This window comes from Carcharhinus amblyrhynchos, chromosome 14 (genome assembly GCF_965287045.1).
Source record: "Carcharhinus amblyrhynchos chromosome 14, sCarAmb.v2.hapA, whole genome shotgun sequence".
Classification (NCBI taxonomy): domain Eukaryota; kingdom Metazoa; phylum Chordata; class Chondrichthyes; order Carcharhiniformes; family Carcharhinidae; genus Carcharhinus; species Carcharhinus amblyrhynchos.
In genome coordinates, this window is record NC_137337.1 from 29,578,652 (window position 1) to 29,593,246 (window position 14,595).

Genomic DNA, 14,595 nt, shown 5'->3' on the forward strand with positions numbered 1-14,595 from the left:
CAGGGGAATTTCACAGTAACTTCATTGTAGTGTTAAAGTAAGCCTTACTTGTGACTAATAAATAAACTTTAACTTTATTGAAAAGGATTACAGAGCTCACTGGGAGCTGTGAATATTGTTTAAAAGATAAATAGGTGACCATGGGAAAGTGTGACTATTAAAAACACTTGAGATGTTCCCATTGATAAAACGAGCAGAGCTTTAGGCTGGAATTATCCAGCAGCCCCGCGGTGGGCTTTCCTGAGACAGAGACGAGCTGTCACTGACTACTGGCCGGATCTTCCAATCCCGATGTAGCGATAGGCAAATTGAATATCTCACCTGTCCCACCACTGGAGAGGGTGGAGGGGGTGTACTTTGATGGGAAGGGCTGAAAAACCTGGCCTTTGGGCTATCACTTGCTGAGGTTAAATTAGGGTAGGTACAACTTGGGGAAATGATTGAAAAGATATGACGGAGCCAGCAAGTGGCACAGTGGTAAGAGTCCTCATGAAGGAAAATAATAATAGGTCCAAAGTGTCACATATATAAGAATTACCTCCAAGGATGCTGGAATCTGAAATAAAAACAGAAAATGCTGGAAAATCTCAGCAGGTCTGACAGCATCTGTGGGGAGAGAATAGAGCCAACATTTTGAGACTAGATGGCCCTTCATCAGAGCTGAGATGAATTAAAGGAGAAATTGTTGATTAAGAGAAGCAGTTCCGCCAGATGGTGGAGGATGGGGCTTGTTCAGACCTGTTCGAGAAAGAAGCGAAGAGTTTTGAGGCCATCCTGATGAGGAATGGAGGTTAGAGGGATTGGATGTCCATTGGGAAGAGGAGGCAATTAGGTCAGGGAACTGCAAGTTGTTGATATGATGTAGGACATCGAAGGAATTGCAGATGTAGGTGGGAAGGGACTGGACAAGAGAAGAGAGAGAATGGATTCAAGATAGGAGGAAATTAGTTTGGTGGGATAGGAACAGGCTGGTATGATAGGCCTACTGGGGCAGTCTTGTTTGTGGATTTTGGGAAGGGGTAGAAGTGGGCTGTCTGGGATTGGGAGACTATGAGGTTGGAGGCTGTGGAGAGAAGATCTCTGGAGGGAATGAGGTCATTGACAGTCCTGGAAACAGTGACTTGATGTTTGTTGGTCAGAATGTGATCCAGGGGGAGGTAGGAGGATGCGTACCAGAGTTGGCGCTCAGCCTCTGCGAGGTAGAGGCCCATATGCCAGACAACAACAGCACTGCCCTGGTCAGCGGGTTTGATGACAAGCTCAGGGTTGGTCTGAAGACAGTGAAGTGCAGTAAGAATTACCTCCAAAGTCAAATTAAGGGATAACTCTAAATAAAGTTTCCTAATGTACTTCCAGCATCTAGGAAAGGCAGTCAAGGTGAGGAAGGGGGTAGAGTTCATGAGAAAATTGAGGACCTAACGTCAAACATGGTGTGCAATATTATTCTTGTAAATACTTCTAGAACAAAAAGAGCAGGTACAGGAGAGTCTGGCCAGGACTATCAAACAAATTGGTTGGACTATAACCTGGTGTTGTGAGACTTCTTACTGTGTTTACCCCAGTCCACATCAGGGCTAACTCAGGCAGGAACAACGAGATTTGCAAACAATGTGGTGGCAGCAATCAAGAAACACTGAAACTAGTTGATGGAGTTGGGAGAGTTGGGCAGGGAAAAGAAGGAAACTTCAGATGAAACATATAGCAAAATAGAGAGTAGCTAAACAGCTCGATGTGAATAATGATATCCAGAGTGACTTACAAGAACCAGAGACTTGCAACTGGCACACAATGAGGCAAGGTGAAAGGAGGCAAATGTGTAAAATGAATTGTTACATGAATACTAGGGAATATTCAAAATCAGATCGCAGAGTGAGAGGCTGAGGTGGCATTCGGGAACTAGTGGTAATGATAGGAACACAGCCAAGTCCAACGCAGGATTCAGCACACACCAAGGCCACAGAATTCAGTTGCATCACACTCATATTTTCAGAGATATGGGCTGCTGCATGTTCACACTTTGGAATGTGGGAGGAAACTGGAGCACCCGGAAGAGATGTGCAGGTTAGATGGTTTGGCCAAGGTAAATTGCCCCTTAGTGTCAGGGGGATTAGCAGGGTAAATACATGGGGTTATGGGGACAGAGCCTGGGTGGGATTGTTGCCGGGGCAGAGAGTCGATGCACCAAATGGTCTCCTTCTGCACTGTGTGGATTCTATGATTTTGTGCCCCCTGCTCAGGTGTACAGCAGCGCAAGGTTTGTGTGCTTACTGCACTGGAAGCAACAGGCAAGGCTTAATTCCACATAGTGACCCCACATCCTTTCCAAGCCCGCTGAACTTTGTGACTAAAGTCTGTGTGAAATATACAAAGGCTGAAATCTCCCATCCTTGCTTGTGGCTGGGATTGCCTGGTGCCGCTGAGAGCAAATGGAGTTTTGGCTGGAACGGAAAATTTTCCGTTCTCGCTCGCAACAGGTCCCACCACAGACAAGACCGGAGAATCCCACCCATATACAACATTTTCAAAATATCTGTGACATCCTGTCCTTTAAATTATCCGCACATTCATAACTCCGCAAAGAATAGTTCACTCACCTGTTGAATTCTGCAGACTGGGGGCCCGTGTACTGGGTGAAGGTGAAGAGTTTGCTTCCTCCTGGTTAAAGTAATAATAAGAAGAATGACTCTCATCAAATGAAAGTGTTTCTACTGTTCTTGTTAACTGGTGCAAATGCTGTTTTAGAATATTCTATGCACAGTAAGAAGTCTCACAGCATCAGGTTAAAGTCCAACAGGTTTATTTGGGAGCACGAGCTTTCAGAGCGCTGCTCCTTCATCACCTGATGAAGCAGCAACACTCCGAAAGCTCGTGCTACCAAATAAACCTGTTGGACTTTAACCTGGCGCTGTGAGACTTCTTACTGTCCCTACGCCAGTCCAACGCTAGCATCTCCACATCAGAGTATCACATTTGTGTTCTTTTGTCAGTTAGATACAACGCAGCTTTCTAGAGCATGTCGGTAATACAATTGCTTGCTTATTAAGTTCACTGAAATACAATTAAGTAAATCTGATTTGGAAACTAATACAACATTATGAATGCAATCAATCTAAAAGCTGATTACACACATTCTGGCTCTCCTCCTCTTTCTTGTCACTTGTTTTATCCGTTTGTTGGGCAGCTTTCCTCCTGAAAGGCAAAGATGAGGAAAAAAACACATTTGAGTCCTCTGTCATAAGAACAATTGGTCCGATTGAAATATGACTGACATGAGTTTTTCTCCACTCTGAGGTGACAGTGCTGGTGAACCGAAATGTTTGTAAGTAGTGCAGTCCTACCAACTCAAAGCAATATGCTGGAGATCATTCAGAAGTGAGAATATTCAGCATTTTTCTATTTCAATTATGCCGCACCGAATCTTCCAGCGTTGCCATAATTATGTTCCCCATGACTGATGCACTAGTCTTGCTTTTGCTCAATGTGCAAAGCCCTCATGTCAGTAAAGAGCAGGCAAAGAGCCTTAATAGGCCCTTGACTGCCTTTCGTGGTCTAGCCACTGCTTGTGGGCAGGTAGCCAGTCCACACCCAACCCGACCTTTCTTAAAGTGATTCCAGCTGGTGATTGTGATACTGAACATGATGGCCTGGCAGTGTCTGATTGTGGGCTGACCCAGGTCCAATTCCAACCACATGGACAACTGAAAAATCCTGCCCCAAGAGTTTGTTTATTCCATCCTGCATTAATGCCCTTACAGAACTAACTGAGACTAACTGGGCAGCCATTTCTAGGCCTTCTTTTAATAGGGATGTAACGTTTGTCACTCTCCTGTCCTTTCACGCAATTCACTTTCCAGAAACTTTGTGGAAAATATTGCTATATGCTTCCCTTCCCTTTCTCCCATTCCCCTTCAACACTTTGGGCTGCATAATTTCTGGGCACAGGGCCTCTGTTAATGTTTTCATACAGTTTGCTTTTGAATAGTGATCTTCATTAGTAATTAATTCACACCCTTCTAAAGTCTTACAATGTCCAACATCTCCATCATCCCACTGGTCTCACTACAAGATGACTCTCTCTATCTGTAAATGGCCCTACTTTTCTTTGGCTCCTTTGCTTTCATGTGTAAACACCCTCACTGTTTCTCTTTACGTTAATTGTCAGCTTAATTTCATACTTCTCATCTGTACTAATCTCCCTTTTGGCTATATTTCTACACTTTTTATATTTCCTGGGATTTTCCAGGAACTGTTGTGGGCAGATCAGGAAATATGGAGAGGCAGTCAAACATCCGATAACTTTGGAATAGGAAGACCCTGGCCATAGTTTGTTTAAAACCAATTGTACTTTAACCTTTCTATTTATCCTTGGAAATCCAGTGTTTCATGCACAGTCTTCACTCTCAGTCATGGGGCGCGATCTTACTGGCCGTTCACTGCAGCAAGGTTGGAGAATCTGGCGCCAAGCTGAATCTCTATTCACTGCAGCAGGATGGAAAAATGCTGCCAGGGTGGTAACATCCTGACCATACTGTATTTTACCTGTACCTCATACATCACATGTGTAAATATTACCCATCACTGGCCGACATTTTTAGAGCAAGTAAATTCCAACTCTCATAACATGATGGATCATGTGACATTTTACTGCAATACATGTAAATTCTTGATTGTCTGGTTCATTTAGGTCATACCAGCACTAGCTTAGCACATACCGTTTTGCTAGCAGTTTATTCATTTCATCCATTAGTCCGCCTCCTCCTCCTCCAGATGCTGCTGCCCCACAGCTGTTCCGATTGGCCTCACTCTTTGACGCACCCCCAGGACTTGAACTTCCTGAACCATCTTCAGGCTGCACAGAAGTTTAGAAATAAAAATCAAAGATTAAGGTTTAGGATCTGCATTTACTGTGCCTATTTAATATGAACTGTTCAATTTGCAATTTCTTGTCCTCTCAAGATACAAATTAATGAAGCTAAAGTTTTACTTTTAATTGTTATTGTGCTAGCATAATTTTTTCACCTTGCTTTTAGCTGACAATCACATTTACAGGGTTGCAAGTGTAAACTCTGTCTGGTACCCAACACGTTACAATTCCAATATCGACAATTTTTTTTTTACTGGTTAAGAACAGTGAGTTTCCTAAAAATAAATCAATCTTTTAATTGCACAGGTACTTTCAACATAAGATACAGATACAGAAGGAGGACCACAGGTTTGTTAATGTTATGTACCACTGTTCAACACAGGAGAGGAATAAACAGGGAAACTACAGGGAAGTCAGTCTAACACCAGCAGTAGGGAAAGCATCATCAAAATACATTTTCCTTTGGAAAGACACAAGTTAATCAAGGAGTTCTAGCATGGAAACGTTTAAGGCAAATTGTGTCTGATTAACTTGAATCAATTCATTGATAAAGTAACGGAGAATGCTGATCAAGTTAGGGCAGTAGATACTATATTTTGGAAGGCAGCAAAAGGCGATAGAAGAAGGTTGTTGAGAAGACGGAGGCCTGCGAATTTAAGGGGAAAATGGTGGTGTGGATACCCTGTCTCAGAGGCAGGAATCAGAGGGTAATGGTGGATGGATGCTTGTCAGCCTAGGAGGTGGTTTGCAATGGCCTTCCTGAAAGATCTGTTTTGGGTTTATTTCTCTTTGCGATTTAATAAGCAATTTAGGTGTAATAATCCAGGCAGAAATCTCTTCACCAAAATCCCTTTATTTACAAGTCTGACAACAACATACAGAGTGCTTTCAGTTAGAAGTCCACACTCGGAGTCCCAGAGGAACTGACACTCCTGGTTAAACACAAACCACAAGGCTCCCTGATTGGCCCATCAATTTGGCCCTTAATCAAGGAACTCTTTTCCTGTACCCTCTCTCCATCAGAGGCTAAGTCCAGTTTACAAAATGCACCGCAAACTCATTTTCAAAGATCAGGATGTGACCACTTCACTCACTTATAAAAGAGATGTCCTGGTAATTTTACACAACACCAAAGAGAGAAAAGTAAGGCTCCTACCCGGCTAGTTTTCCTCAGCTTGGCTCCGGCCAGGGCTGCCGCTAGACCTGAAGGTGAAGGTCCATCATCACTTCTAGCTCCAGGGCTTCCACAAGCTGGCAATGGAGGAGGAGGGGGCGGTCCGCCTCCAGGTGCTGGCGGAGGCCCTGGTGGCGGTGGAGGTGGCGGAGGACCACCAGCAGGTGGCGGCGGGGGGCACGTCGGCTGCGCCGCGGGTCCTCCAGAAGGAATGGAGGGAACTGAAATGAAAGTAAAAAGAAACGTAAGTACAGTGTTCCACTGCCATTAGAAGGTCAGAATGTTACTATATGCTGTTAAAACCAGTTACTGTAATGTTTAATTGGGTAAAAAGTGTTAATGTTTCATTGCACTCTGAAATCGAAGAGAAGGTAGATTTAGAATTTACTTATGTTATCTGGTTAGTCTTTCAGCACAAATTAAATATCATTGGTTAAAATAAAGTAGAATAGTGCTGAAGTTCAATATTGAAAAAAATTGGTGTCCATTTTCCATTGAGAAAGGGGCCCTTCTCCTATAAGATAGGCCATTTTAAAGGACCAGCATAACAGATTTTTTATAAATCATTTGTTTGCTTTCTGTTTGTTCCATACAATACTTTGATTTCTTTTACCCCTTCCAGCATCCTCAGGTAAGTCCTACTGCAAGAATCTGTCAATTTTTGATAATTATAAAACTTGGTTCTATTTGCATTGCACCTTCGAATATCCTGTAACTGGAATCCAGATTTCAGACGTTTTATTTGGAAAATTAAAGGAAGAAAGCAGGCAATATATTTACTGAGTGACATCCCAAAATACTTTTTAAAAAATAAAACTTTTAACTTACATGATACCTTCCTTCCATTAAACTAGTCCTTTAAAAAACTGCGCACACCAGCAGGCATTTCAAAATGAACTACTTCTACATTCAAACCAAGCAGAGAGGGGATCAAAAATAGACCAAGAGAGGCAAAAATACACACAGACGTTGCAGGATTTCCAGCACGACACCACTTACCCGACTGGGTAATGGCAGTTGAAGTAACTGATGTGATGGGAGATGGGGTCTTCTTGGACACTGCTGCCTCAGAGAAAGCAGTGTAAAATGGAGGAGATGTAACAAAGTGGGAGGTTGTCTTGTAAAGCTGCTGTGCAGGGGGTGGCGATGAAGGTGGCAGCGGGGGGTCGATTTGGGAACTGGGGGGACTACTTAAGACTGACACCTGAGATACGGGGGTAGACTCTAAACAGAACGTGAACGATCCCTCTGTATTTTTTACTGGTGATCTGGAGGAAGCCAGGTGAGGCGTTGTGTGAAAATGATCTTCTTGGCCACCGTCCTGGCTTTCCTCAGATGGGGCCACCTGGACCGCAGGATCCATCGGTCTTTTAATCTTGCCATCGCGCACGTGGATAACAGGGAGAGCGACTGGAATTATGGGCTGTGGGCCAACAGCCCTGTGGGGAGGAGAGGTGATCATCACAGGAGGAGATGGAGGGAGAGGGGAAAAGGGAGCAGACGAATGACAGACTGGTTTAGGAAGCAAAGGCGGAGGGTGGGAGGGAGCAGAAGGGGGGGATAATGGGGTCAGCTTAACGTGCTGGCTCGTGGTCCCACGGTTTGGTTGCACAGGAGAAAATGCAGAGCTTAGGGAAGCAGATAGTTGCGATGTGGGTGCCCTCAGAGGTGCAGAGTCAGTATCTGCGCTGCTGGATCGTAACTGGCAGGGGTCATCGGCAACAAGTATTTTAGGAGAAGCGATCGAATCAAAAGAAATGGCTCTGGCATAGGATGGAGGCGGGGCAGCAGATACAGTCACACTGTAATTACTGTATTCAGGTGGTGGAGACTGACTGTGGCAAGGGGAGGGAACAACTTTGATCTGAAGGGTAGAAACTAAGCAACAGAAAAAGAAAGAAGAGAAGAAACAGTAAGTGGAATACATTAGAAATCAAAAAGGAAAAGAGCAACTCAAATTTAAAGCACTTCTACCATAATTATATGTAGTTCAAAATCATGCTGGCAGGCAGAGAAAGAGATGTGAATAATCCTTTTTCCACAGTATTTTCACCCTGAAATAATATTTATTATAATACACAATATTTATTTTTTGTGAGAAATTAAGCGATCAAAGTGTTGAAAAACTGTTTAGGGATGAGGAGGAGTGAATTTTAAAAGACAGCTTCCATTTAATACAAAGTATATTTCATTTGTGGCCTGTTTTGCAGCAGTGAAGATGTACTTTTCACACTAACATGGGACTATTAGCTTGGGCTCTGGTAGAGAAGAATCCTTAAAATTATCCAAAAAGTCATAAGAAAAGTTCCATCTGCTGTTTTTAAGGTAATTATATCAACATCTGACCCATGAGGCTCATTGTTGCCATTTTTTAAATGGTAAATGCTGACATTAGAAATCTTGGGAGAAATGATCATTTTACCCATTTCCCCAGTGAGAAGGATGTGCAAGACTGCTAAAAGTGACAGGAAAAAGACTGAGGGGGAATGAGATAGAATTGAGCGAGGGAAAGCAGCAGATGAAGTCCTAACCATGACTCTCACCGAGGACTGTATGAGCCATACTGCTTCATATGTAATGATGACAGCCAGAAACACTGATATATTGCCTGTATCCTCCAACTAATATGATGCAAACATACTTTGACATAATATAACTCCATAAAAATCTTATCACCTCCTACAAACCCATTTACCATGACACATTTCTTTGCTAATGGTCCAGAGGGATGGGAGGAGATGCATTTATACTAGTGTTTCCTCATGTTTAATATTTAACACTGCATCTCACTTCGCTCCCACAGTTACCAGTCTTCTACAGCACCATTTCTTGGCTCACATCTTCGTCATTCAGCTTTAATAACAAATTGATGAATGAATTTTGTGACCAAATCATGTTGCTATTTCACACTAATTGGTACTATACACCACTGGTATCACCCAATACAGTCAACATTCACTGATTATCTTTACTTTTCCTTCCTGGGCAGGAGTGGACCATAGATTTTCTTCCAAATGACAACATCATTTCCAACTTTACAGACTGTCAACTAGGATTCATCTGACTACATGGCAATCGGGAACATATCAACCACTTTTAAACTGGACAGAACTCTGTCATGATGACAAATGTCCCAGAAGACAAATACCTCAATGCTGCTAAATCATGTTAAATAACTAAACTATTTTGATAGCTTTCAGGCTTTAAATGCTGCTGACGGCAATTCCTTGAAGTGGCTGGAATTGTAGAAACTTAGAAGATAGGAATTAGGAGCAGAAGTAGGCAAGTTCAGCCCTTCGAGCCTGCTCTGCCATTCAATCAGATCATAGCTAATCTCTCCCTGGTCTGAAATCCACCTCCCAACCTGTTCCACATATCCTTCTTTCCCTTTTTTATTAGAAATATGTCTACATAAGAACATAAGAAATAGGAGCAGGAGTAGGCCATCTAGCCCTTCGAGCCTGCCCCGCAATTCAATAAGATCATGGCTGATCTGTCGTGGCTCAGTTCCACTTTCCCGCTTTCTCCCCATAACCCTTAATTCCCGTCTATCAGAAACCTATCTACCCATATCTTAAATATATTCAGCAAGGTAGCCTCCACCACTTCAATGGGCAGAGAATTCCAGAGATTCACCACCCTTTGAGTGAAGAAGTTCCTCCTCAATTCTGATCTAAACTGCATCCCCCCCCCCCTTTATCTTGAGGCTGTGTCCTCTAGTCCTGCTATCCTTTCTAAGCGGGAAGAATGTCTCTACCTCTACCCTATCTATCCCCTTCATTATCTTATATGTCTCTATAAGATCCCCCCTCATCCTTCTAAACTCCAACGAGTACAGACCCAGTCTATTTAGTCTCTCCTCATAGGCCACCCCCCCTCATCTCCGGTATCAGCCTAGTGAACCTCCTCTGCACTCCTTCCAAGACCAAAATATCCTTCCACAAGTGTGGCGACCAAAACTGCGCACAGTACTCCAGCTGCAGCCTCACCAGTGCCCTGTATAGTTGCAGCAAGGCCTCCCTACTTTTATATTCTATCCCCCTCGCTATAAAGGCCAACATTCCATTTGCCTTCTTGATCACCTGCTGCACCTGCAGACTGGGTTTTTGCACCGTAGCACGCTGCAGCTTTTTGCCCTTTAAATAATAATCCCTCCTACTATTATTTCTGCCAAAGTGGATAACCTCACACTTGTTAACATTATACTCCATCTGCCAGGTCCTCGCCCACTCGCTCAGCCTATCTAGATCCCTCTGCAGTCTTTCTACACCCTCCACGCAATTTGTTTTTCCACTCATCTTCGTGTCATCAGCAAATTTCATCACGCTACACTCAGCCCCCTCCTCCAGATCGTCTATATAAATGGTAAACAGATGGTCTATGAATGGCAAATAGATGGTCTATCTTGAGACCATTCAACAATTCAGACTCCACTGCACTATGGGGCAGCAAGTTCCACAAATTCACAATTTCTCTGAGAAGTAGTTCCTCTTCATCTCAGCTTTAAATCTACCACCCTGCAACCTACACCTGTGACCTCTTGTTCCAGATTGTCCCATAGAGGAAACATTTGGTCTACATTTACTTTATCAATCCCTTTTAAAATTTTATATACCTCCATCATATCCCCTCTCACCCTTCTAAACTCCAGTGAGTACAAGCCCAAATCTCTCCTCATATGTCAACCCTTTCATCCCCAGAATCAATCTGGTGAACCTCCTCTGAACTGCCTCCAATGCCACCACATCTTTCCTCAAATAAGGGGACCAAAACTGGACATAATACTCCAAATGTGGTCACACCAATGCCCTATACAATTGCAACAACACTCTACTTTTATACTCCAGTCCCTTTGCAATAAATGTCAATATTCCATTAGCCTTTTTTATTACATGCTGCACCTGCATACCGACTTACTGCAATTCATGAACAAAGACACCCAGATCCCTCTGGCCGCATGTATTATGAATCTGCTTTCCATTTATAATTTGCCTTTCTATTTTTTCTGCCAAAATGGACAACCCCACATTAAACTCCATCTGCCAAATTTTGGCCCTTCTCCTAGCCTACCTATATCTGTCCGTGGAATCTTTATATCCCATTCACTACCTGTTTTCCCACCTATTTTAGCATTATCCGTGACTTTTGCTATGTTGCACTCTGTCCGTGTTTGCAGATCATTTTTATAGATTGTAAACAGTTGAGGTCTGAAGACGAATAGCCTCGTCCCATACACCATGAATAATACAGGTGATAAGACTTGGAATATTTGTGAATAAATTAATTGACTGTATGTCAAAAAAGTCTCTTTAATTTTTTAAAAAAAGTCAAACAACAAGACGTATGTCCAAAAGGTACACCCTAAGTGAGGAAAGGGTCTCTGGGCTTGTTTTCCAAAATACATGGACAGATAGGATAATAGCGAGTGAAGTCTCAGAGGAAGTATTCACACAGGTAACTTTTGAATTGACTGCATGTACCATTATATCCTTTAAGGGAAATACGGATAAACATTTAAATCAGAGGAAAATTAAGGGGCTACAGACAAAGAGCAGGGTGATGAGATTAGTTTAGCATTGTCACCTTACACTGTCATTTTAATGTTAACAAAAAGGCTGTATACCAATGCTCAACTGAATCGCTCCAAATTTCTATGGTTCTATGCAAGTGTAGAAACATTCATGCAATACAGGTTGAATCTTGGTAACTGCATGACCATTTTGCCTGGTAAAAAATGGATTAATAAAGACTATGTTTAGATGAAGGGTGAAATATTGATCACTGTACATTCCTCTAGTCTGAACAGTTTAGTCTATACATTGCTCCTTAATGCATTAGATTGTACTTTCCGGTGATGTGCTGGCTATTCAACCATCTTTGATTGATTGAAACCCCCTCAGGACAGTGGCAGGGCCAAGAGTACCAAGCACAATATCAAACAGATTTTTGTTATTTATTTAGTGAGTATGTGAGCAGCAGGCTCTTTCCTCATCAAGATGTTCTGCAAAGCGATCGGCTTCAAGGCCTCTTTAACCACTGTCTTAAAAACGACACTTCCTTTAATCCTTCAATAATTAATTCCTCTGTCAACCTCACTAAATGATTCAAACAGTATTGGCATGTTTCCTTTGGTGAGGAGAAGTGCAAAAATACAACATTATTACACTATCACTTGTTTTAGATTATTACCTTTGCCATTGGCTTTTCCTTTCTAAGATAGGCACTAAATACTTGCAAGACAGCTGTGCTTTTGTTGGATTTGAATAGTTGTTAAAGACATTCACAAGGCCACTATAATAATATAGAAATATGTCATGAAATTTGCTCTTAAGCTGCCTCTTCATTATCAAATTGCCATAATTTTCAGTAATGAGTTTGCAGGATATAGTTTGTATAATGTTTGCATTAACAAATGTAATTCCCAGAAATTAAAAAAGATCCAACTTCTGAAAGTGTTGATTCAGCTGTTACAGGGTACTAATAGTGACAGCAGTAATTAGTGGTGGACTCTTAACACTGATGGTGGTATTATATTACTCATGTTTTCAGACACTGATAAACCAATGCGAGTATTCTGACACTGAAATTAGCGCTCCTCCCTGCTGTCATATAGTAACACTAACTCTTCTGTGGCATATTAACATAGATGGTAACACTACCATCTGTTGCCATGTGCTAACACAGAGTAATAAAACCTATTTGTTTGATAATAATGCAACACTTGCAGTTGCATTAGTAGACTAGTGTTATGTATATTATGCAGGTATTTTAAAGCTACACTGCTCAACTGGTGCATGCAATAATATTTGCACTTGTTGCTGCACCGTTACCTTTTGTGTTCCCCACTATTCTGGGCACCCTCCAATTTCTCATCTACATGCTGCCTTTAAGCAACATCATTCAAAAACACAGTGGTGGGATCTGCCATTGCTAGCGAGAGCGGAGACTTTGGCACTCAGCCAAATTTCCGTTCACAACAGCAGGACCGGATAATCCCAGTTGCGGGTGAGAGAATTCCGGCCAGCGTAAGCTTCTCCACATATACCAATGACATTCAGCTTTACCTCTCAACATTCACCACTGTTGCTAACTTGTCAGATTGTTGTCAAACATCTTATCACCTCACCCATCCCGGAATTCTCTGTTGGCCTGAGGCAGGATTTTACGAGCCTTGCCTGAGCGAGCTCATAAAATCCTGCTACTAATACTGGATGAGCTGAAATTTCCACCAACTAAATATTGGGAAGACTGAAACCATTGTCTTCAATCCCTGCCACAAACCTTGTTCTCCAGCTACTGACTCCAACCACCTCATTAGCAACATTCTGATGCAGAATCAGACTGCTTAAAATCTTGGTGTCAGGTTTGACCCTAAGTTGAGTTTCTGACCATGTAGATGCACTAGCATTAAGACCGTCTATTTCCTTCTCCATTATCTTGCCTGAGTTCACCCTTCCTTGATTCATTTGCTGCCAAAACCTTCATCTGTGTCTATGATATCTCTTGACTTGACAGCCCAGAATCTTCCATTCTCCGTTACCTTGAGGCTAAATGAAACTTAGCTGCTAGTGTCCTAATCAGCATCAAATCCTGTTCTCTCATTCGCCCTGTGCTTGCTCACCAATATTGGCTTCTGGTTAAGCAACACCACAGTTCTAAAATGTCGATCCTTATTTTCGAATCTCTCCACACGTGCCTCCTTCTTCTCTGTAATCTTCTCCAGCTCTACAACTGTCCAAGATATCTACTTTCCAACAATTCTTTTCTCGTGGGCTTCCCTGATGTTATTCACTCTACCATGCTTTCAGTTGCCAGCACAATAAGTTCTGGAATTCTCCCTCTAACCCATTCTTTTTTTCAGATGCTCCCTAAAAGTGACCTCATCCATGAAGCTTTCGGTTATCTACTATGGTGTCAAATTTTCTTTTATAACCCTTTTTTGAAACACTGTGGGGCGACACAGTGGTTAGCACCTCTGCCTCACAGCACCACGGACCCAGGTTCAGTTCCCGGTTTGGGTCACTGTCTGTGCAGAGTCTGCACCTTCACCCCGTGTCTGTGTGGCTTTCCTCCGGGTACTTCGGTTTCCTCCCACAGTCTGGAAGATGTGCTGGTTAGGTGCATTGGCCATCTAAATTCTCCCTCAGTGAACCTGAACAGGTGCTAGAGTGTGGCGACTAAGGAATTTTCACAGTCACTTCATTGTAGTGTTAATGTAAGCCTCCTTGTGACACTAATAAATAAACATAAACCATAGAACATGTTACTTTGTTAAAGGTGTAGTTCCCATTAACATCTAAACATCCTGAACCTAAACACCTACAATAATTCTTCTCTATTTTAGTCCAAAGATCCCAATGCTGGAAGTGAAATTTAACCTTGTTGGGGTTCACACTTCCCGCTGCCTCGGCAAAGCTGCCAGCGTAATTAAGGACTCGTCACATCTTGCATTTACTCTCTTCTACCTTCTTCTGTTGGGAAAAGGATACAAAAGTCTGAAGTCACGTACCAACCAACTCAAGAACAGCTTCTTCCTGGCTGCTGTCAGACTTTTGAA

The 14,595-nt window shown here is 42.5% G+C and overlaps 1 protein-coding gene across 6 annotated transcripts in view; it reads right to left on the reverse strand.

The window, feature by feature from the left end:
- Positions 1 to 14,595, reverse strand: part of LOC145352539 (ena/VASP-like protein) — a 219,558-nt gene that overhangs the window by 8,648 nt on the left and 196,315 nt on the right. For 5 of the 6 annotated variants that reach the window (XM_080202522.1, XM_080202523.1, XM_080202520.1 and 2 more), the window contains 5 exons: positions 7,038 to 7,916; positions 6,021 to 6,259; positions 4,713 to 4,849; positions 3,129 to 3,189; positions 2,595 to 2,655 (listed from right to left, as the gene is read on the reverse strand). In XM_080202522.1, the coding sequence (XP_080058648.1) occupies positions 2,595 to 2,655; positions 3,129 to 3,189; positions 4,713 to 4,849; positions 6,021 to 6,259; positions 7,038 to 7,916 (1,377 nt within the window). The remainder of the gene's footprint in view (positions 1 to 2,594; positions 2,656 to 3,128; positions 3,190 to 4,712; positions 4,850 to 6,020; positions 6,260 to 7,037; positions 7,917 to 14,595) is intronic. The other variant, XM_080202525.1, reaches the window with a different exon arrangement.